Genomic DNA, 24,808 nt, shown 5'->3' with positions numbered 1-24,808 from the left:
ATTCAACTTCAGTTTGTTATCCCTCATCCACGCAGGCATTTAGGGAAGATATGCCATTTCCTGATGAGGTCAGCATGGAGAAGTATATCTGGGTATCATTAGCATATTGATAACACCCTGAACCAAACCTTCTGATGATCTCTCCCAGCGGTTTCATGTAGATGTTAAAGAGCATTGGGGATAGTATGGAGCCTTGTGAAACTCCACGTTCTCGTTTTGCAGAACAACAGTCTCTGAGTTACACCATCTGGAATCTACCAGAGAGGTAGGAGCTGAACCACTGTACCACCACCACCACCACCTCTTCTTCTTCCTTCTTCTGTTGCTTCTCTTATTGGAGGTTAGCTATCATTAATCATGTGGTTAGATATCATCTGCATCTAAATAGTGACAGTGCTTCTACAATACCAGTCTCTAAGGTTTTTCAACCATGATGTTTTCCTTCTTCCTGACCTTGATCTTTCCTTGCAATATTAATTGCAGAAGATGATATCTCTGATGTCTCATCACATGCCCCAAATATTCCAGTTTCCTTTCTTTTATTCTTAAAATTTCCATGTTTTTATTCATTCTTCGCAGAACTTCTAAATTGGTGACACTATCTAACTAGGATATTTTCAACATTCTTTTATATATACATGTTTCAAAAGCCTCAAGCCTCTTACACATATCTTTGGTGAGTGTCCAACTTTCCATTCCATAAAGCAAGAAAAAGCTGCTCCCATCAACCCGGTCCCAAAATGATCATTGAAGTCCCCAACAACAACAACCTGGGCCACTCCAATGCCAACTCAGTAACCAGTCCATGACAGTGGGGAGATGACCAGAGTCCCCACCCATGGAACACCTCCCTGATCAGAGCAAAAAACCAAATGGAGCGTGTGACCAGGATCATGTGTTGGACCAGAGATGAATTAGGATAGGCCCATAGTCATCATAGTCGCTATGAGCTCTTGAGCTGCCTCTGAAAACCTGGACAGAAAAACCCCACCACCAACCTGGGTGACTCCAATGCCAACTCAGCAACCAGGTCTGTCAGCTCAATTGGGGACTCCACTAGACAGCGGGGTGATCGGTACACCAGCAGAAGTCTCAGTCTATCCCTGGTCCCTAGACTAGGTACACACATTCAGTATAGCCCAAATCCCTGACAGGGATCCTGGTAAGGGAGATGGTATTCTTAAAGACAACAGCCACCCCACCTCCCCACCCACATCTTCTCACCTGCTCTACCATGGAGTAACCCTCTGGGGGAAGCTGGGACCAAACTGGACCACTAGCCTCTCCCAACCAGGTCTCCGTAATATATACTAGGTCAGCTCCTTCATCCATAATCAAGTCATGGACTACCTCAGATTTATTTTGACCCGACCTGGCATTTCAGAGTAATAAGGTGAGGTTCTGTGGGTAGGTGGCATTGCTATCCAGAATCAAGGAGGTGGTAGGCCTTCTGGAAGGACAAACAGCAATTAAATTTCTGAATTCCCTTCCCCTATAATGGCCTGCCGGCCTACCAACGCCATATCTTCGTTGATTCCCCACCACCACTGGTATAGCTGCCCCTGGGTTGCGCCCCCCCATCTCATTTATGCAGCTGGGGGTAGAAATTCACCCTAAAATCTGGATGAGGCTTAATGGTTCTAGCTTTATTTATTTATGCATTTATTCATTTCTTACATTTTTATACTGCCCAGCCCCAGCAACATTAAGGTTTAGTTTCTAAATATCCTGTTTTAGAGAGCATTAGGAATTCATTTGCCCCCTCTAGATACCTGATTAATTTAACAATCCCGAAATTTTGGAGGATGTTCATATTAGCCAGATTTAACATGGTAACACCCTGCTCCAAATCTCCTGATGATCTCACCCAGTGGTTGTTGCAGAGTAATTACTTATCCTCTATAAGTAACTGAACAGAAAAAGTAACTGAGAAACAAGAGTTTGATATTTATTGCAAACTAAACATAGGCTAAGAAAACAACAAACAGACTAACAATCGGAGAGGGAGAACATCTCAGTTTGAATTTAAGGCAACAGATGAAGAGCAGACAAACAGACACTGTGACTCTACCCACAAGCCAGTACACAGATATATTCAAATAGAGAAGCATGCCTAATACAAATATTCAGACACAATCAAACAGAGAAGCATGCCCCATATAAATAACTGAGACAATGTATATGGAGAAATCCCAACAGTGGTTGCACATGATGTTAAAAACCATCGGAAAGAGAATGGAGTTCTGAGGGACACATAAAATAGCTCCTGTTTCACAGAACAACTGTCCCCAAGCGACACCATCTGGAACCTACCTAAGAAATAGGAATGGAACCACTGACAAGCAGTACCACTTATTCCCGAATCCCCCATGAGATTTAAAGGGGTAGCCCTCTGGCTTAGAGTTTAGCACTTCTCTGCTCCATGAAGTCCCTGTCCCCCCAGGCCCTTTGCTGGCACTGTTATGCAACCTGGGGGAGCATTATCTATATATTTAATTCTCATAGATGTGCCTCTGTGGGGATGCGTCCCGGCAACCCAGTGGATTGGCTGGGAAGCAGAGGCACCGGATTGGCTGGGTGGAGGGAGCTGTTGGGATTGGCTGGGTGGCAGGAGGTCGTTGGGTTGAGCTGCATCTGTGGGAGAGGGGCGGAATGGCTGCGGCTGCCCAGCCATGGTGAGGCAGTAGTGGTGGTGGCAGCGGCAGAGGCGTATTTAGGGGAAATAGCACCTAGGGCAAGTATTGAAATTGTGCCCCCTGTCCAAACATCTGACACCCATCTTTCAGATACAGGTGAAACTCGGAAAATTAGAATATCGTGCAAAAGTCCATTAATTTCAGTAATGCAAATTAAAAGGTGAAACTGATATATGAGACAGACGCATTACATGCAAAGCGAGATAAGTCAAGCCTTAATTTGTTATAATTGTGATGATCATGGCATACAGCTCATGAAAACCCCAAATCCACAATCTCAGAAAATTAGAATATTACATGGAACCAAGAAGACAAGGATTGAAGAATAGAACAATATCGGACCTCTGAAAAGTATACAGTGTACTGTGCTTGATTGGCCAGCAAACTCGCCTGACCTGACCCCATAGAGAATCTATGGGGCATTGCCAAGAGAAGGATGAGAGACATGAGACCAAACAATGCAGAATTGCTGAAGGCCGCTAATGAAGCATCCTGGTCTTCCATAATACCTCATCAGTGCCACAGGCTGATAGCATCCATGCCACGCTGCATTGAGGCAGTAATTGCTGCAAAAGGGGCCCAAACCAAGTACTGAATACATATGCATGCTTATACTTTTCAGAGGTCCGATATTGTTCTATTCTTCAATCCTTGTCTTCTTGGTTCCATGTAATATTCTAATTTGCTGAGATTGTGGATTTGGGGTTTTCATGAGCTGTACGCCATGATCATCACAATTATAACAAATTAAGGCTTGACTTATCTCGCTTTGCATGTAATGCGTCTGTCTCATATATCAGTTTCACCTTTTAATTTGCATTACTGAAATTAATGGACTTTTGCACGATAGTCTAATTTTCCGAGTTTCACCTGTAACTTTACCACAATATCAGCTGAAAAATACAAGTCTGAAGGTCACATACAAGTCACATATCTGCATATGTTTACAGTGGCTTATATTAATTGAAAAATAATTACCTGTAGCCCCTTTGGGGGGCTTCCTAAAGGCCGTGGGGGGAGGGTCTGCAAAGGTTCCCCCTCCCCCCCACTGGCCTCTAGGGCCTCACAGGGACCATTTGAGCATGTGCAGTGGCCGTTTTTAAAAATAATCTTTTTTTTAAAAAAATGGCAGCTGAAAACAAAATGGCTGCCACGCATGCCCAAATGGCCTCTGTGAGATCTGGTATGGCCTAGGGCCTCACAGAGGCCATTTGAGCATGCACAGTGGCCATTTTGTTTTTGGCAGCCATTTTTTTTAAAATTATTTTTAAGAAATGGCGCCCCCCTTTAAGTGGCACCCAGGGCACGTGCCCTGCCTGCCCTACCTTAGATACGCTCCTGGGCAGCGGCCACAGGCCTAGCCTAGCCACAGTTGCAGCCGTTGCATCTGCGGCCTGGGCTGGGAGGAGGCGGGAGGCAGCGGGACAGACTGGCCCTGGCGGCGCCGGCAGGGGTGAGTGGGGAACAGGCAGTGGGGCGCAGCCCCCTCACCTGTTGCAGCCTGGGGCAGGAAGGAATCAGGTGGCGGGGCTTCCCTATTCGCCATCTGAAAGGAGAAATGGCGGCGGGGCCATTTTGGGCTGCCTGCAGCCCGGTGAGGCTGTGTGTGTGGGGGAGGGAGAGGAACGGAAGGGGGGAGGGCAAGAGAGTGTGGGCCTGGAGTGCGGGGAGAGGAGAGATGGGGCAGGAGGAAGAGGGAGGGGAAAACAGCCAACCCCTAAGCGCACAGATGCTCTGTGCAGTTTGGCTAGTTATTATTATTTCTTGTTTACACAGCCAGACAGGTGTTATTGACTGGTTTGTTTTATCCAGACTTTCCCAAGGACCTGGGATGCCAGAATTTTATTATCAATATTGTTGTTATTGTTACAGATATCGTCGCAAAATATAGGCTGTTCCCAGTAAAGTTTTTTGTAGTTGGCTGATGGTGATTTCTGTGGCCCCTATGGTGTTGAGGTGCTCTTCAAGTTGTTTTGGAATTGCACCTAGGGCACCAATTACTACTGGGATTATTTTTGTCTTCTTCTGCCACAGCCTTTCAATTTCAGTTTGTAGAGCTTTGTATTTTATTTTTTCTATTTCTTTTCCCCCTTTTCTGCTATCACCTGGTATTGCTATGTCGATTATTTAGACATGTTTTTCTTTCTTCTTGACTACAGTTATATCTGGTGTATTGTGTGGCAGATGTTTGTCTGTTTGTAGTCCCATAATTTTTTTGTATCTTCATTTTCTACAACTTTTTCAATTTTATGGTCCCACCAATTTTTGGCTACAGGTAGCTTGTATTTTTTGCAGATGTTCCAGTGTATCATCCCTGCTACCTTGTCATGCTTTTGTTTGTAGTCAGTCTGTGCAATCTTTTTACAACAGCTGATTATGTGGTCCATCAGCTAATCTGTTTCATCTGCATCTTTACAAAGGCGGCACTTGCTGTTTGTTGTAGACTTTTCTACTTTTGCTCTTATTGCATTTGTTCTTAGTGCCTGTTCTTGTGCAGCCAGTATTAAACCCTCTGTTTCTTTTTTCAAGTTGCCATTCTTAAGCCATTGCCAGGTCCTGGTGATGTTTGATTTTCTGGTTATATTGTGCAAATATTGACCATGCAGTGGCTTATTTTTCTGCTCAGTTCTTTATTTGTTCTTTCTTGTAGGCCTGCTTTGTTTTATTGGTGTTGAACAGTTTCTCATTATTGACCATTTGAAGTGCATCTTCTTCACTGTCCTTGATATATTCTTCAAAGCCTCTTTTCTTCTCCTCTACTGTTTGAGGGACTTGCAGCATTCCTCTTCCACCTGAGCTGCGAGGGAGATATAGCCTATCTACATCATTGCAAGGGTGCAGAGCATGATTGATGGTCAATATTTTCCGGGTCTTACGATCTAGCGTCTCTAGCTCTGCCTGGGTCCAGTCTATTATTCCTTCAGTGTATCTGACAACAGGTATAGCCCAGGTGTTTATGGCTTGTATGGTGTCCCCACCATTGAGTTTGGACTTTAGGATTTTTCTAACTTTCCTGATGTAGTCACTTCCAATTATTTTATTTATCTATTCTATTCTATTCTATTCTATTCTATTCTATTCTATTCTATTCTATTCTATTCTATTACGCCCTTCCAAAAATGGCTCAGGGCAATTTACACAGAGAAATAATAAATAAATAAGATGGATCCCTGTCCCCAAAGGACTCACAATCTAAAATTTAAAAAAAGAAAGACACCAGCAACAGTCACTGGATGTACTGTGCTGGGGGTGGATAGGGCCAGTTACTCTCCCCCTGCTAAATAAAGGGAATCACCAAGTTAAAAGCTGCCTCTTTGTCAGGTTAGTATGAAGTGTGGAAGAAGCTGGTTGATTAGGCAGCTTGGGCTCAGGCTCCATGTGTACCAATTCCAGGGTCCCTGTTTCTATGATCTCTAGTTCTAGGGTTGCACAGCTGGCAGGCTCAGACTCCAGCTTGGTATCAGGGTGTATGAGTTTGCCTGGGGCTGGCTTCTTTGGCTTGACTGCTCCCTGCTGTTCAGGGTCAGACTGTATGCTACTGCTCAGGCTGGGGTCATGATGTAGCAGCTCTCAATGTATTACGGATTATCTAGAAATCCTTACTGTATTGTTATCTGTTGTTCTCCTTCAGCATGCTTTGTAAGAGTTGTACACGATTCACAAACATGTGTGCTTGTTCTTAGTGTTTACATAGTGCGGCTAGGCTGAAGCCCCCGCCCCTGAAAACCAGTTCAAGCTTATAGATAGCAAGTTATTCATCCTTTTCTTACATTGCTGATCTTCTGATACAACAAATCTGGAAAAGGTTGGGGAGGGAAAGGACTGGCAAAATAGACAGGGGTACGTGTGTGTGCACACACACACAATCAGCACACACAATCAGCAAAAACAAATCAAAATATTTTAAAGATCTCTGTAAAAAGTAGTGACTAGGTAGATGTGCACTATCAGATGTAATTTTTTTTTAAATGAACGTAAAACAGGCTGCCAAATGGCACAAATAACACATGGCCATTGCTAGCATTAACAGGAATCTCAGCCAGGCTGTTACTACTTTTGCAAGATACTAATTTTACAACTATAAGCAGAAGGGAAGAATGCAAATTGGCCCATGTGCTGTTTAGAAAGTATGACATCATATTAGAAAGTATGGCATTATATGACATACTGTATGGCTGGAGGCATTATTTTGATTCTGAAAATCACTGCATCCAAGATCCAGGGGCACCCCTTTCATGAGATTACTGGGGCACCAACTGGGTGGCAAGATGCCCCACACTATCACCATTGGAGCAATCTGACCCGTGCCACACTTTGCAAGAAGCGCCCCTCCTCGCATTCCTTGCAGAGCTTTCAAGAAGCACAAGAGAAGGCTGTTGGCAACTAGGGATGTGCACAAATCGTTTCAGCACCTCTAATATGAGGTGCCTAATTCCCCCAGCTGAAATGTTTTGGTGAGGGGAACGGGTGCTTTAAATGGAGGGAGGCAGGTCTTACCTGCTCCTCTTCCACCCCTGCTGCCCCAGTGCAGTGCTGTCCATAACAAACAGCCACTGTCCATTCTTACAAGCTACACCATATGGGGGCTCCCTTTTTGGGAACAGGAAGTCTCCTGTTCCCAACATACCATGGGAGTCATCAGATAAATTGTGTCTGCAAGTGTGTGGGTACCATTTTGAGTGCTCAGCAGTGTTGCTGAGTACTCAAGAGTACCACATTTTGGTACTGGGTTCCAAAATCCTGCTGCACTAAGGACTATACTGGAAGTGATGCAGTAGCCACATGAATGTATTGAGGTGTCTGTCCCATTCAATTATAAAATGGGATATGAAATGTGTTTTTTAAATATGAAATGTAGCACATTAGTGAAGAGAGTTAACCCTTCCCACATTAGTTCACTGTGCACAGTTGCTTCAAGCTATTTTTTCCCCAGGCTGGTTCACTTCTGGCCTGGAGGTAGCATGGGAGATATCTGATTAAAGCAATGGAACATAGGAAGGGAAGGCAGAGGAGATGGTTTCACAACCCTCACCCATGTGCTCCATTTCATGTAAAAAAACCTCAGATCTGTCCCCCAAACCCCCTTCAGCTTAAATGTGAATGGGCAGATACATTAATAAAATGTGCATAGATGCTCGGCTATATCTAGTTTGACCCTTAGAAGGCAGTAAACCCTTAGCTCCATATATTGTGTAACATAATTAATTGCATGAGAAAAAATATTTGCATTTAAGTTATTGTTTTGCCATAGTTACAAGGTCAAACACGCTAGAACACTTATGCAGTCAATTAACACCAAATTTCAAGTAGTGTAAAAGTCCTCTTGACAGAATTGATATCTAATCAATACTATATGATCTTAATTTGAGAGTATAACCTGAATGCACTATAAGTTTATGAAAGATGTTTACTATTTCTTTAGCTTCTCTTCTGAGTATCTTAGGAATCTTAAACATTTCAAATCTCTTAGTGAGGTTGTGATTTACAAGTGCAACACTATCGATTTTTTAAGGGGATGCTTTGCAAAGTTATTAACTTGAACCTATGAAGCTGAGTTCAGCAGATTCAAGTGATGGAAAACGCATAAAAATTACTATATAATAGCCATATCAGCAAAACGAGCCTGAACTAGGAGTGGAGTGGGGGCTTAAGCAACAATGTAAGCACTCTAAAAAAAAATCTTGGAGTAACATTCCTGCTAAACAGGAAAAACTGTGCCTAGCCCAGTTACTCAGTTTGCCAGGCTGTGAACCTGATGAGCAGCCACCTGTACAACAAGTTATATTTCTTATCCACGCCTAACTGAAAGTATCATGTTGTGTAATTTTAACACCATAATCACTGTGGGTGTAAAACGCTTGTAGAAAAGTTATTTAAGCTAAGTATATTCTAGATTAAGTAAGTGTGAGAAAAATAAGCTGAAATTCAGTGATGTAACCTGGCTCTCTCCCTTCTCTTCTCCAGCTAGACCATCAGATGTGGTATGGATAGAAGCATACTATCTACTAAGCATATTTTCTACTGTTGCAAACAGTAGAAAAGAAAAGTACTCTACAGTAACCTATTTTAGAAGAGAACCTGAGGACAAGGTCCACATTTCATATTACTGTTATGTTAACAGATGGACTTAAAACATGAAATAGAGGTAAATTTTACTCTCCCCCCCCCCCATAAAAAGCAAGTGTAGTGAGCCTAGTATGGCCTAGGACTGTGGTGCAAGGGGAAGGGGGTCAACATTTCCCCCTGAGCTGTTTTCCAGCTGAAAATCTACCCCAAGTATATATTTGCCACTCTCCAGCAACTGCCTCCAGGAGTGCAGACCCCGTCCCCCAAGCATTTGAGGAGTTCCCCCCTCAACTCCCCCAGCCAAACCTAAAAACTATCTTCAATCCCACAAACATACTCCTCCCGCAATTATATTTCCCCTCACACACAAAAATCTTATGTGAGGAGTTGCGCCTCAAGCTTTTCCTCCATCTTCACTCCTAACTTCTGCTACCTAAGCATCTAAGCACACTCCCTAGCTGTGAGCCTTAGAGATGAGTGTAACCACCATCCCTAAATCAACAGATCCCATAAAACCCTCCATCTTGTCCAGATTATATATTTCATGCTGATCTCAGACACTGGTTCAAATTGCCATTAACTCCTAAGGGAAAGAATAAAGAATCGCTCTTAGAGAAAAAAATCTGGCTTCTGCTCTTGACCCTGCTGCTTTATGGCCCTCTTTGATAGTGCTTTTATAGGAAGGTACAAATATTTCAATTTGTAGTGCATGAAGATGACACTCCCCCGTTTTTGCAACATTAAAGCCATCCCTCTACATATACGCTCTTGTCATAATGATGGACATCCTGTTAGTTCAGAACAACTGCCAGTCTTTGGTTTCATACTCAGAATCCAAACTCTGCCCATAACTCTGCATTGAAACTAGGGATGTACAAAACATTTCAATGTCAAAATGTTTCAACTCGAAATGGGCCATTTCGTGTCTCAAGCTTGAAACAAAACATCCTTTAAATAAAGGGCCTGTTCCAAGCGCAGAACAAAACAACCCTGTTTTGATCTGAAACATTTTGATCTTTCAGTAACCATTTTGGAGGCATTTCCCCCTTGCTGATTGGTTTTCTGGCACTGGCTTGTGATCCTCTGGGGGTTTTGTGGAAAGGTTAAAATATTGTTTAAAATCACCCAGTTGCCCATTTATTTTGTGGGTTGGGTGGTAGGTAGCATCCATCATGCCCAACCCACTTTGGTGTCACTCAGAGCTATCCATGGGAAACAATGGGGTGTTTCATGTTTCCCCATTGTTCCCTATGGCCGAAATACTCAAATGTTTAGAGGTTTGTTCCATTGAAATGACCGGGTTGACCACTGTTATGATTAAATGTGCCAGCCATTGTGTTTTGTTTTGAGCTCAAAACAAAATGCAAAATCCATTTTGTGCACATTCCTTATTGAAATGAGGGGAATCAGAATAACTCTTTATATGTATGCCAAACCTGCTTGTAAGTGTATTTGAGGTAGCTGATCTTCATTAAGTAGCCTCAAGCACAAACCCTAGCAGTGGGTTCACACTAAAATGCTCCTTTTTACTAGTAGTAGTATGTTTATTGTGGTTACAGACCAGATTAACAAACAATAACAATAACATAAATAAGAAAATTCAAAAATTTCAAAAGTTTACAAAATCACAAACTGTTCAAATTACTAATACAGTCTTTACGGAGCTTCAACACCACAAAACAGAACTTTGCCACATTATCTGAAAATACAGGTTTAAAATTGGCCAGCATAACTTCTAAATAAAATTGGTCTGTGTGACCAGGATAAGTAGCTAAAATAGGAGCAATAAATTTGGTGCGAGCATCCTTATAAAACTGGCAATAAAGAATAACATGGGTGATAGACTCTATATCCGCTGAGTCGCAGGGGCAACAGCGCTGATCATAAGTCGTTTGAATTTACCATCAAGTACTGCCGAAGGGAGAACGTTCAATTGCGCAAGGGTCAGAAATCTCCTAAATTTTGGTACCAAGTTCTGGTCTAAATATTCAGCCGGTTTATAGTTAAAAGTTTGAGAACCTAAGTAAATTCCCTTGGGTAACCGTGCAGACTCCTCCTGAAAATCTATATCTCTGAGCCGTTGTTTCACAAAGCAAAGGGCCTGCTCTAATCCTCGCCCAATAAGATCTTCTTGAGATGTGCACAAGTGATGCAGTTTTAATTTCAGAGCTGATTTCCATTTGGAAACAAAACTGTCTGATAACACTAAAGGGGCAAGACCAGCCGAAAAGAAGACCAGGCTTAACCAAAATTTAATTATGCAAAACCATACTTTTGCTTTCAAAGTGGTGACCCCTGCTTCCCTACGATGGATGGCATTTGCTGTACCCCTGGGTACCTGAAAAATAGCCCTCAGGAATGTAGTTTGTATTGTTTCAAGCTGAGAGAAATTTTCCAGAGGACTGATCTGCGCCCCATAAAGAATTTGTGGATATATCTTGGCCTTCAACAATTTTATAGCCACTGGTATGAAAAAGGCATCTCTAGAGTAATAGAAGGACTTAATCACATTTGCCGTCTGTTGAGCACTTTGGGAAATATAATCAAGATGGGCTTTATGTGTTCCAGTTTGGTGGAATACTACCCCCAAATACTTAAAAACCTTAACCTGTTCAATACTATGCCCGTTTATTGTCCATTTAAAGATTTGGGGTGCTTTGAAAACACCATTATCTTGGTCTTAGAATAATTGATCTCTAAAGCCTCCTTCTCAGTATACTTACCTATGGAGGTCAAAGCACGACTGAGACCTCTCCTGGTTTGAGATAAAAGGGCAATATCATCCGCATAGAGCAATAATGAAACATGTCTGCCAACAAGTTTGGGGGAGTGCAAATCCAATTCATTAAAATACGAAACTATTGATTTTATGTAAAAATTAAACAAGACTGGGGCAAGGATGCATCCTTGCCGAACTCCTTTATAGGCAGGAATCTCAGAAGAGAGGTGCCCTTTTCTAGAGCATTGTACTCTGAGACGGGTATTTCGATGGAAATTGTAAATTAATAAAAGTAAATGGCGGTCTATAGATGATTCCTTTAACTTCAGCCAGAGTTTGTCCCTAGATATGGAATCGAATGCTGCCTTGAAGTTTATAAAAGCAGTAAACAGGGACGATTTAGGTCTAAAGGAATATTTTCAGCCAAAAATTGCAATGTAAATACTTGATGAGTTGTAGAGAAGCCTTCTCGAAACCCTGCTTGCTCAGCCATTAGGATACACTGATCATCCAACCAGTTCTGGAGTTTCCTCAAAAGATGCCTGGCATATAACTTGCTGACAACGCTAAGAAGACTAATCGGTCGGTAATTATTTGGATTCTCCTTTAATCTTTTCTTGTAAAGTGGTACTATTATTGAAACAACCCAGTCCTCTGGGATTATAGCTGAAGCATCTATATAAGTAAAAAGAGAAGCAAGGAGGGGAGCCCACCAATCAAGGTTATTACTAACAAATTCAGTTATAATACAGTCAAGTCCTGGGGCCTTTCCCTTCTTGCAGTTTTTAACTAGTGCTTCGATTTCTGATTTTACTTCTTGTTCATATGTCTGAATATTGTTATTTTGGGATAGAAAGCAGAACAGGACCATTTTAAAAGTTTCACACTCCCTGGAACTACAAGCACTGGACATGCAAAAAGAGTATGGTATAGTGGTTAGAGTGTTGGACTAGGACTGGCGGGGACGTAGTTCAAATCCCCTCTGGGTGACTCTGGACCATAAATTTATTTCTCAGCCTAACCAACCTCATAGGGTTGTCGCAAGGATAAACATAACTGTGTACACTTCACTGGGCTCCTCAGAGGAAGAGCAGGATATAAATGTTAAAATAAATAAATAAAACCCAATGTGTTCCACGTAAAAAGTGTGAATTTCTTCTGACAAAGTTCGAAGAGTGTGGAATATATCTTCTGTTGCAAGTGTGTGTGTTTACTCAAACTGAGTGCACTGGGAGTTATTATTTTAAAAGGCTGGAATCCAGTGCATACTTACTAGGGAGCAAGTCCCATTAAATTCCTGGACAGCTGCAATCCTGAGCACAGTAACCAGGAAGCAAGCCTCACTGAACTCAGTGGGATATTTCTAAATAAGCATGTGTAAGAACAGGCTCTTCCCAGAAATAATATGGTTCAAACTTGGATTCGGGAGCCTCCATAACAAAGAGACAAAGAGCTAGTCAGCAGCGACAGGCATACAGAAAACAAGAAGGGATAGGCTAAGGTCTACAATTTATTTATTCATTGAAACAATCTCCAAGCCACTTGAGCTGTTCTGTGTCTGTCCACTAGGAAATTCTAGATATTATAATAGACAGAAAAGGTTCCTCCTCCTCTCCCAATCTCCCCATCCTCTGTTGCTATAAGTAAAGTGAAGTTGTGCCCTCGAGTCGGTGTCGACTCCTGGAGACCACAGAGCAGGGGCGTAACTACTATTAGGCAAGGGGAGGCGGCTGCCTGGGGGGCCCCACGCCTCAAGGAGCCCCCCAGTGGATGTCCTTGCCATAATAAGTCATTTACTAACAGGGTGGATTTGATTTAAATCAAACTGATTTAAATCACGATTTAAATCACTAGCAGGGTGGATAAAAATCAATGATTTTTTTTTTTAATCAAAAAAATCAGATTTTTTTATTTAAATCGGATTTTTTTGATTTAAATCAGATTTTTTATATTTTTTAAAAAAAATCATTGATTTTTATCCACCCTGCTAGTGATTTAAATCGTGATTTAAATCAGTTTGATTTAAATCAAATCCACCCTGTTTACTAATTTATAAACTTGCTTAAAATATGATGAAGCTATAAGAATTGGAAGATTTATTTATATATATATATATATATATATATATATATATATATATATATAAAAACACCTTGGTGTCAAATTCAACTTGTCCACATTTATTTTGCCCCATATACTCAGTAGGATCATAGCCCACCAATCTAAGTCATTTTCCATTTGAGTCAAAAATTTGGGAAAATTTAAATTTACTAATTGAGAAAGTTTCCTATAGATTACTATACCTAAATAGACAGAAAAACTCTGGGCACCACTCAAAACCCCACAGCCTACACTCCCCAGGAAAATCTATAAAGCCCAAAAGCATCAGATCTGATTTACCCCAATTTATGGAATAACTGGATAAATTACCAAACTTTTGATCCATATAAATAAGATTAGGAACTGAGACCACTGGGTTGTCAATAAAACATAAAATATAATCTGTATATAAAATCAACTTGTGTTCAGTTCCACCAAGTGTACCTTTTATATTATCCGAGTCTCTGATAAGCCAGGGGTTCCAATACCATATGGGGGGAAAAGAGGAGATAGAGGACATCTCTGGCATGTGCCCTGTTCTAGCCTAATTAAAGGAGACAATGTACCATTGATAATAACTTGTAAATGGGGAGACCTGTATAGTATAGTGGCCCAAGTCAAAATAGTTTGAGGGGGGAACCAAATTTGATCAGAATATGTTTCAAGAATCCCAGATGGACCATGTCAAGTGCCTTTTTCGTGTCTAAGGGAATTAAAGCAACCAGGTCTTGCCTCTCTCTGAGGATAAAGCTAATACATCAATCAACAATCTGATCCTTGATGGCCAGATATAAATCCAGTTTGAACAGGATGAATAATGGTGGGAAGCACAGTCTGCACCCTACATGGTGCCAACGTAACTGTCAATATCTTAGCATCAACATTTACCAAAGAGATCGGTCTATAATGCATAATTCAGAGTCTTTACTGGGCTTAAGAAGAACAGTTGTATAAGCTTTGTTAAAAGAAGATGGATTAGGTTTATTTTAAAAAACATCACTGTAGACCTCCAGTAAGATTGGAGCCAGAAAAATAATATATTTCTTGTAAAACTCTGCAGGAAATCTGGCAGGCCAGGGGCCCTACCAGAATTCATGGGTTTAATTGTGATCATTATTTCCTGTAGAGAAAGAGGTACAGCTAAAAAATTGATTTGACCTTGTGTTAAATGTGGAAGACACACCTGTTGCAAAAAGCTATCGATATCTATGTCAATATTAGATGCATTGTTACTATACAGGCTAGAGTAAAACACAAAAACTGTTGGTTTATTAGTTCAGGGTCTGGATAAACATTGTGTTGAGTATTGCAAATAGAAGTTATAATGTTACACTGTTTTATCTGCTTCAATCTGAAATGCAAAGATTTACTAGATCCTTCCCCCTCTTCCCAATATCTTTGCCTGGTACAATTCAACCAAAATTCAGTTTCTAAGGAGTATAACTTATTAATTTCATAATTGGCCATATAAGTAAAGTTCTATATAGCCACATAATGGCACAGCGGGGAAATGCTTGACTAACAAGCAGAAGGTTGCCGGCTCGAATCCCTGCTGGTATGTTTCTCAGATATAGGTTTCTTACCTATATTGGGTAGTAGTGATATAGGAAAATGCTGAAAGTCATCATCTCATATTGCACAGGAGGCAATGGTAAACCCCTCCTGTATTCTACCAAAGACAACCACAGGGCTCCGTGGACACCAGGAGTTGAAATCGACTGGATGGCACACTTTACCTTTAAAGTTCTATATAACTCAGAAAAGGGATATAGTGCTTCTCAATAGATACCATCTGAGCCCTTTGTTGCCTTTTTTGTGTGAAGAATAAACAATGGTCTGGCCCTGCAAAAATGCTTTAAAGGTATCCCAAACCAAAGATAATGATGTAACTGAGCCCCTGTTCACCAAAAATATTCCTCCATCTCCTGTTTTTTGTTTTAACAGGGGCTCAGTTACACCATCATTATTTATCTAATAAATTGAGGATCATTCAGCAGGGATGTATAACTATATCACCTAACTTTCCAAATGAACCACCATCTTAAAAAGGGTATGATCTGAGATTGCTATGGCGTCAATATTACATGCCTAATTATAGGTAATAGAGATCGTACATTACATGTAATGGAGAATGCTATGACATCAATATTACATGCGTATATTACAGGACACTAAAGAACAAGATATCAAAAATAATCCAACCTAGAACAATTTTTATGGACAGGAGAAAGGTATATTCTCATTGAGAAGGATTGAGAAGACACCATATGTCCATTAGATTAAAATCTGGCATATAGGTCTTAAGTGTGGTATAGGTTCAAGAGTGTAATCTAGATGGGCTGTCGGTAACTGAGCAGGAGAGCGATCTTGGGGTTGTGATGGACAGTTCATTGAAAGTGTCAACTCAGTGCACGGCAGTTGTGAAAAAGGGCAATTCCATGCTAGGGATCATTAGGAAGGGGACTGAAAATAAAAATGCCATTATTATAATGTATATCTATGGCATGGCCACATCTGGAGTACTGTGTACAGTTTTGGTCACCGTATCTTAAGAGGGATATTGTAGAACTGGAAAAGGTGCAAAAGAGGGCAACCAAAATGATCAGTGGCCTGGAGCACCTTCCTTATGAGGCTAGGGTGCAGCATCTGGGGCTCTTTACTTTGGAAAACAGGTACTGTAACTAAGGGGAGACATGATTGAGGTTTATAAAATTATGCATGGAGTGGAGAGAGTGGACAGAGAGAAATCTTTTCCCCTCTCTCACAACTCTAGGACCAGGGGTCATCCCATGAAATTGAAGGTCAGGAAATTTAGGACTGACAAGAGGAAGTACTCTTTCACACAGTGCATGATTAATCTATAGAATTCTCTGCCATGGGATGTGGTGATGACCACCAGCTTGGATGGCTTTAAAAGAGGTTTAGACAAATTAATGGAGGATAGGTCTTTGAACGGCTACTAGTCTGGTGACTATGGGCCACCTCCATCCTCAGAACCATGATGCCTCTCAATACCAGTTGTAGGGGAGCAACTGCAGGAGAGAGGGCATGCCCTCACCTCTTGCCTGTGGGCTCCCCAAATGCATCTGGTGGTGGGCCACTGTGTGAAACAGGATGCTGGACTAGATAGGCCTTGGGCCTGATCCAGCTGGGCTGTTCTTATATTCTTATGAGGGGTTGTGTGTGTTATGGTCAAGAATGGGAACAAGAGTCCAAATCAAGTCTCCACCAATAATCAGGTGCTCAAAAGTCAACATGTGTAAATGTGTATTAATTTTGGAGAATCCATAACTGGACCATACAATTCATTAATGTCAAGCATTTACCACCCATGTTAACAATATATATAAGAAAACTACCTTCACTATCAAATATTTCCGATTTGTGAATTAAAATGGCAACACTCCTCCTCTCCCAATTCAACGAATATTTTACCCCAAACAAGTTTGTTAAATAATGAAGGGCTTCCATAAGCCCAAGCACCCCTTTACAGGAGGCTGCCTACTTTGTCTCTGCGTGAGTCCCTGTTCTTGCATGGCCTCTTCAGCCTCTGATGAGGGCACCCCACAGGTGACTGCATTGGCTACAGCAGAGTATTTCTGCGCACTCCTGGTCCCATCAGCGGAGATTGTTTCGTTTTCTCTGCATATGCTCCTGCTCCAGTTTCAGAAGAGAACAAAACAAGTATTCTCTCTCGGCTATCAGAAATCTGATAGGGAAATACTGCCGTAGTGAAGCCCAATTCTCTGCATGTCTGCTTGAAAATAAGCCGAGTTCAATGGGGCGAGGCCTCTAAAGTACGTATGAGATTGCAGCACCTGGGCAAATCTGCCGTGGGGGGTCCCCTTTCAGTCTCTTAGCAGCCAACTACCTGCCTGCTCGAGGCAGAGAGCAGCCCAAGCCGGCTTTACTCCTTCTCCCACGGCGACAGTCCGCCCGTAGCGTGGGGAGGAGCGGAGGCGGATCTACCGAGAGCGCGACAGAAGAGGCCGGGCCCAAGTCGTCTTCGCCGCCGCCTTTTTCCCTCTTTCCCCGCTGACAGAGACCGCCTCCTTTTTCCCGGCATCCCTCGCGGTGCGGCGAGCCCCTTCTCCGGTCGGGCTGCTGCTGCTTCTCCGGCTGCGCCTGCCGTTGCCTTCGCCGCCATGGCTGCTTACAGCAAGTTCCTCACTGCGCGCTACTCCACCATGGCTGGCGCCACCGCCGCCGCCTGCGCACTGCTCTGCCTGCTCAACAAGCGGAGAAGGGCGGCCGCCCAGCAAAGGTTAGTCCATCAGGCCGGCACAATTTCGGGGGGGGGGGGGCGCTGACCGGGATGAGGAAGCCGTTGGCCGCCGCCGCCTCCACCGTTGACAGGAGCTGGTGGGGCTGTGGCCGAAGGAAGGCGCAACTCGACCTCTCCCCCGCCCGCCCCAACCCGGCGCGCAATGCTAAGGGGACCTGTCTCAGGAAGGAGCTCAGACGCCTCTTGGCTTTTTAATGGGCTCAGTGAGGGGTGGCGCTGCCTTTTAGGAGCGCATGAAGTTGCTATAAACTGTCAGACCTTTGGTCCATCCGTGTAGTTTTACGCCGAGGACTCACGTGGAAGCGTTTTGCAGCGTTACTACTCGAGAGCCCTGTTATTTGAGATGCTGGGGATTAAACTTGGGGCTTTCTGCATGTGAAGTCTCTGTGTGCTCTTCCAGTGAGCTGTGGCCCCTCGCTGTTTCCCCCCTTCCCCCAGTCTGCCTCTAATACCTGCAAAACAGGTGATCATTCAACAAGTGTGTTGCCTTCTTGCTTATAATTACCCTTGTATTGTATGTGTATGTAGTGATATAGTCTGCTTTCCCTTAGGAAAGCTCAGCAGATTACATTTCTTACGCTCAGGGGTGTATCTATAATTGAGCAGATGAGTTCACACACAGCTCCTCCCTTCCCTATTTTCTTAATTATCTACCACACTCTGAGGAGCCACCAGGAAGAAGGATGAACACGGGCCCCCTCTCCTCTAGCTATGCCCCTGCTTACTCTGATTGAACAATGCTGTCACCGGATGTTTACTGATGATCATAGTGCTTAGTGTGAGCTCTCTTAGATATTAGCACTCGAGTACCAGGTTCAAATCTCTTCACACATATGTTACCTCATTAATGCTGATGAACACAATGAGATAAGCTAATAGTATTATCTCTATTTGTGATGTAGAAAGAGGCTGGCTTGCCTAATGCAAACAAATGAGCACATGGCTGAGGCAAAATTTAGCACTTGAGAGCAGTGCTCTAAGGTGTGTGCACGTGCTACAAAAATTTTGGATGTCCGCTCAGTTAATTTTAGATTCTGCTCAGACTGAATCGGGAAGGCCCCACTCTGAATGTATGTGCCTTGATACTGCCACCCAGAACAAAACTTATTCCTCACAGAGATGAAAAAACTTAGAGAACACTGCTTGAGAGGACTTCAGGTGTTGAATTTCTGCTTTTAATGCAGATGTCACAGGTATTAGAAACCCTAATAATATAAATGAGTATCCTTAGGTTTAGCCAAATAATGTATCACTAGCTGACCCCACACAGAGCATCTGTGCGCTAGTTGGGCCCAGCCATCCCCCTCCATGCTGGCATGGACAGCTTTCTGGCTGGTCAGCCGGCCAGCCGTTCCCCTCCCCCCCCACTGCCCACTTCTGGCCCCCCCTCCACCTTCTCCCCCTCCACCTTCTCCCCCCTCCACCTGGCGGCCAGGCCAGGGCCCACCATCGGCGCCTCCTCCTCATGGTGGCCTTTGGCCGCCGGCCATCCTCCTCCTCAGTCTGATGGGGCTACGGTGGGGCCGTCCTCCACCTCAGGCCAGCAGGGCTTCAGCCGTTGGCCATCCTCCTCCCCGCTGGCTGCCCTCCTCAGGCCAGCAGGGCTTCTGCCACCAACCATCCTCCTCCCCACTGGCTGCCTTCCTCTTCAGGCCATCTGGACTTCGTCTGTCAGCCGTCCTCCTCCCCGCCAGCCACCCTCCTTCTCAGGCCAGCGGGGCTTCGCCCACTGGCTGGCCACCTCCTCAGGCTGGTGGGGTTTTGCCTGCTGCCCAGCTGTCTCATTACATGTGTGTGGAAGTCTCGTGAGAGTTCTGCCACACATGTGATTTCCCCCATGCATCCCCATGCATCTGGCTTAGAGAATTAAGTATATAGAGAGAATTAAGTATATAGATAGAAACTGTTCAACATTGTTTAGTTTTTCAAGGTAGCACCTGATTTTTCTCTTCTAGGGTGATACCAACAAGCCACCTAATGGCGCAGCAGGGAAGTAACTTGCCTAGGGAGCAAGAGGTTGCTGGTTCAAATCCCCACTGATATGTTTCCCAGACCATGGGAAATGCCTATATCGGGCAGCAGTGAAGGTGATGAAAGGCATCATCTCATACTGCGTGGGAGATGGCAATGGTAAACCCCTCCTGTATTCTACCAAAGAAAACCACATGGCTCTGTGGTTACCAGAAGTTGATACCAACTCAACGGCACAACTTTAGGGTGATACCAAAGTTTATTCCAAAGGTTCCTTTTTTCAGCTGACCATCTCCACTAATTTCACTAGAACAAGGAGGAGTACTGTTATCAGTATTTTATTTTCTTTCTCAAACTTGTAAACTGCTTCAAACTTCCATCTCTGGGTGGTTTACAACATAAAACAAATTAAAATGAAAACTTTAAAACAATTTAAAACCACAGTCAAATTAAAAAGCTTGGCTGAAAAATATTAGCCTTTAGGGACTTTTAAAAAGTTGTCAGAGATAGGGAGGCTCTTAGGTGCACATTCCAGAGAATCGTGGGGTGGCAACAGAGAAGGCCCATCCCTGTGTAGCCACCAGACGACCTGGTGGCAACTGCAGACAAACTTATCCAGATGATCTCAATAGGCAGTGAGGCTCATAGTGATGAAGATGTTCCCTTAAATACCTAAGGCGTAAGCTGTTTAGGGCTTTATAGGTTATAACCAGCACCTTGAATTTTGCCTGGAAACTTACTGGGAACCAGTGTAGCTCTTATAGTACTGTATAGGAATAATATGGTCTCTCCGAGTTGACCTGGAGACCAATCTGGCTGCTGCATTCTGCACCAGCTGCAGTTTCTGAACTATGTATAAAGGCAGCCTCATGCAAATCGCATTGCAGTAGTCTAGCCTGGAGGTTACCAGCATATGTACCACTGTTCTGTGAGGTCGTTTATCTCAAGAAATGAGTGCAGCTTGCATATCAGCCGAAGATGATAGAAAGCACCTCTGGCCACCTCCAAGCTGGGACAGCAGGGAGAGGTTTGGATCCAGAAGCATTTCCAGACTATATACCTGTTCTTCTGGGGAAGTGTGACCCTATCAGAATTGGCAGATAAAAATTGTCTCCCAAGTTCTGACCCCACACAATAAGTAACTCTGTCTGTTAGTTATCCCTCATCCAGCCCATCAACACCTTCAGACAGGCATTTAGAGAGGTTATGTGGGACACCATTTAAAAGTTCAGATTCACCCACAGTCCCCTCAGGCACTCCAGAAGGATGCTATGGTTGTTAATCTCGAAAGCCACCAAGAGATCCAAAAGGACCAACAGAGTCATATTCCCTCTGTCAGTTTCTTGTTGGAGATTATCCATCAGGCTGACCAAGGCATTCTCCACCAGTGTTCCCTCTAAGGCATGCACACGTGTGCGCTCACAAGTTTTTTGATGTCTGCTCAATTAATTTTAGATCCCGCTCAGGTTGAATCAGGAAGGTCCCACTCTGAATGCATGTGTGCACACACTTCCTTGATATAGCTGCCCAGAACAAAACTCATTCCACACACAGATGAAACAAATTAGAGAGAACACTGGTCTCCACCCCATAGCTTGCCTGAAAACCAGTTTGAAATGAGTTTAGATAATCAATTTTCTCCAAGACTGTTGAGCTGGGAGGCCACCACCCTCTCAAATATAACACATTAACACTTCTGATACACTTAAGTGTTCATAGAACAATGTATATTACTTAAGGGCAGTCTGTAATTTACTTTTATTAAAAAAAAAAGAGGTGGCATATTTGTTGTATAGTTTCTTTATCCAAATTGCATTATCCAAGCTAACTGCTTGAAGAGAAAGTATCACCTGACCTCTTAGGAGTCGTGGGAGATTTGTGTGTGTCTGTACCAGTTTTGGAGAGAACGTCTGTTTTTCCATAACCTTTCTTGACAGGCTTCCATAAGCCTGGCAAATACAGAACAGCTAGAGTTGGAAAGCAGAATATATTGATAGGGTTGTATAAGTAGGCGTGTGCATGAAACCAGTATGCACGGTTTGTTTCAAGTCTGAACTGGACTCAAATGGAACTGGTTATGTTCAGTTTTGCACCCCTGAACATGCACCACGGTTTGGGTCGAATTTGAGCTGGTCCAGGGATTCTAACAACAAACCATTTTCTCTCTCTCAAAACTCAATACCTCCAGGGAGTGCTGCCATGCTAGAGACCCCAGATGTGCCCCTTGGAGGCAGTGAGTTTTGAGGGTGTGTGTGTTTATTTTTATTTTGGTTAGAACCCTGGACCGGCCGGCGGGGTGGGGTTGGGGGTTTGGCTCAAGTCTGAGCCGAACTGGGTCTGGTTCGGCTCAAGGGTAAACCAGATGTGAGCTCTCAAGCCGGCCAAATCCGATGTCGCACTGGCTCTAGCCAGTCCGTACATCCCTAAAGAATGGATCTTCTGAAGGATGGCAAAGTTTTTGTCCTTTTCCAGGCTTGAAGTTAAAAATATCTGAAAAATTACAACCTAGGTAAACTGAAACTTAATATTTACATATGACTGATAAACTATCTGCCATGATTGAGGAAGGTGTTAACTTTTATTGAAAAGCGGTGATGATTGAGAAAGGTGTTAACTTTGGTTGAAAAGCGGTATATAAATACTTGTTGTTGTTAATAGTTTGGACATTTATGTTAATAAAATGCTTAGCACCTACATCATTTGATTTCAAAACTGTGCACAGTTATTATCAAGCTGGTGGATCTTAAATACAGGATAACTAATAATAAGATAATGATTGGTCCCATTAAAGAAAAAAAATCGGTGATTATTGGGCAATGATTGGTTTGTTTGAGCTTGTTGATCTCTCTATAAATTGTTTCAAAACTCTTTTGTGAAGTTGTACAATCATGTCTCATAGATTATATACCTTCTGAAAATGGCTACTTGCTTGTTGCATTGCCATATGGAAATATGTTTCAGGAAGTGTTTGCTATATTGATGCAACATGAATAACACTGTGTCCATTTTAGGAAACACAATACAAGTCCTCATTTGAAAATGAAATGCTAAGTTAAAAAAAAACACCTAGAACATGATTTTCTCCAGACATACAACCATATTGCTTATAGGGACATGCAACCTTATACAGCCTTATTGAGTTTCTGCATACATACAGAGGCGTATCTAGGGAAAATAGCACCTAGGGCAAGCACTGAAATTGCGCCCCCCCCCCAACATCTGACACCCATCTTTCAGATAACTGACTGTTCTCAACTTCCCCCCAACATTATTATTAATGTTGGCTGACATTCTCATTGCATGCAAAAAGACCTAGCCTGCCAAGCCCCGCTACAACTAATGAAGCAGCTTTGTGAAACCTCTCCATGTGCTAATATTATTATTATTACATTTATATCCCGCTCTTCCTCCAAGGAGCCCAGAGCGATGTACTACATACTTAAGTTTCCCTTCACAACAACCCTGTGAGGTAGGTTAGGCTGAGAGAGAAGTGACTGGCCCAGAGTCACCCAGCAAGTCTCATGGCTGAATGGGGATTTTTTGAACTCAGGTCTCCCCGGTCCAAGTCCAGCACTCTAACCACTACACCACGCTGGCTCTAATGAAGATCTTCCAGCACAATTAAAATTCCAGCACAATTCAGCCAGTGGCTGAAGAGGAAACACAAAACAATAGCATCTCTCTAGATGTGCATATTATTTTGGTGTTACAACCAGCTTTTGTTCAGGTCTAATGTTAAAATCCTTCACATTTCAAATGGCCCTTGACAGCGCAAAGTATTGTCAGCAACTTACATGCTCCAATTTCAGAGTGCAAGAACACATCCTTTTGCAATCCTCTCCACCCCCACGACCACCCCACCCCCCATTTCTAGATTATTAGAGTAACACTTAATATCAATCAGACAATAAAATTAAATCAAATTAAAGTGAAATTAATTAAAAATGAATTTAATCAAAATTTAACTTTTGACATTCTGGCAGGCCAAGAATAATTTAAATTAATATGAAATAAATTTAATTAAAATTCAGTCTAATAAAATAAATACAAGACAATCTGTACAAAATACATTATAAAATGCATTGTTCTCCATATCCATCTTTGCCAAATCATCATCACACTAAACTTGGAGCACTTGTAAGGGGAAAAAAAAATAGAGACGTTTTTCTCATAATTTTGGATAAGATTACACTTTGATCAGAAGGGAGAAGGGGAAAGAAAGAGGAAAAGGATGGCGTAGGAGGCTTCGCTGGGGGTGGGTGGTGGGTGGGGAGAGAGGGTGCTCTCATCTGAGTACCAATAAAAAAAACTATTCAGCCAGGTGATGCAGTACAAAGTCTGAGGGAGGTTTTCATTTAACTTATTGACTCATCCTCTTCAGTGACTGATATTACAAGGAGAACTTTTTTTTTTTTTTTTGCTTTTAGAAGCTAACAACTTCTAAACCTTTATTCTGTATCTTTATAACCTGTCATAATCAGAATTAGTAACAATGTCTTCTATGCAATATGTTGATGTCAAAATAAGTTTGTGTTTGATATATAAAAACAATTTAAGTTAAAATGTTATCTCTATTGTAGTGTTGTTTAAGTATCTACATTTCTTACTGGAGCCAACATTCTATTTCCACAGTACCCAAAATAATTATCTTCAGTAAAAGATTTCTCAAAGAACTTGGTCACAGTATACATGATATTAGCATACATTATATTAACATAAAATGTTGAAATGGACTTTTTAGATAATCTTGTTTTGTATGAAACAACCATTTCAGGTAGGAGTGACTAATGTCATTAAACTTGAGCTGTTAATGATGAGGCTCAGGAGCCTCATTGAGATTAAATATGAGTCTCAGGAGCCCTTTGGTATCCCCAACATCACAAAAACTGAAACATTTTGAGAATATTAGGAAGCGAATATGCTTCATACGGCAGAGGGACTGACTCAGTAATACCACGGACTATTGTTCTG

The 24,808-nt window shown here is 42.5% G+C and overlaps 2 protein-coding genes across 3 annotated transcripts in view; one reads left to right on the top strand and one right to left on the bottom strand.

Moving 5' to 3' along the window:
• Nucleotides 1–17,655, bottom strand: part of ARHGAP29 (Rho GTPase activating protein 29) — a 206,511-nt gene extending 188,856 nt beyond the window's left edge. The window contains exon 1 of the mRNA XM_053249228.1: nucleotides 17,087–17,655. The gene's annotated coding sequence lies outside the window, so the exon portion shown is untranslated. The remainder of the gene's footprint in view (nucleotides 1–17,086) is intronic.
• The window catches only part of ABCD3 (ATP binding cassette subfamily D member 3), a 63,997-nt gene continuing 56,624 nt past the window's right edge, over nucleotides 17,436–24,808 (top strand). The window contains exon 1 of one of the 2 annotated variants that reach the window (XM_053249229.1): nucleotides 17,436–17,845. In XM_053249229.1, coding sequence (XP_053105204.1) covers nucleotides 17,727–17,845 — 119 coding nt within the window. In that variant the 5' untranslated portion in view covers nucleotides 17,436–17,726. Of the gene's footprint in view, nucleotides 17,846–18,310; nucleotides 18,330–24,808 lie in introns of those variants that run through there. The other variant, XM_053249230.1, reaches the window with a different exon arrangement.

Source organism: Hemicordylus capensis, chromosome 4 (assembly GCF_027244095.1).
Source record: "Hemicordylus capensis ecotype Gifberg chromosome 4, rHemCap1.1.pri, whole genome shotgun sequence".
Taxonomy (NCBI): Eukaryota; Metazoa; Chordata; class Lepidosauria; order Squamata; family Cordylidae; genus Hemicordylus; species Hemicordylus capensis.
Note: the sequence above shows the minus strand (reverse complement) of the source record. Positions and strands in the feature narration are given on the sequence as shown.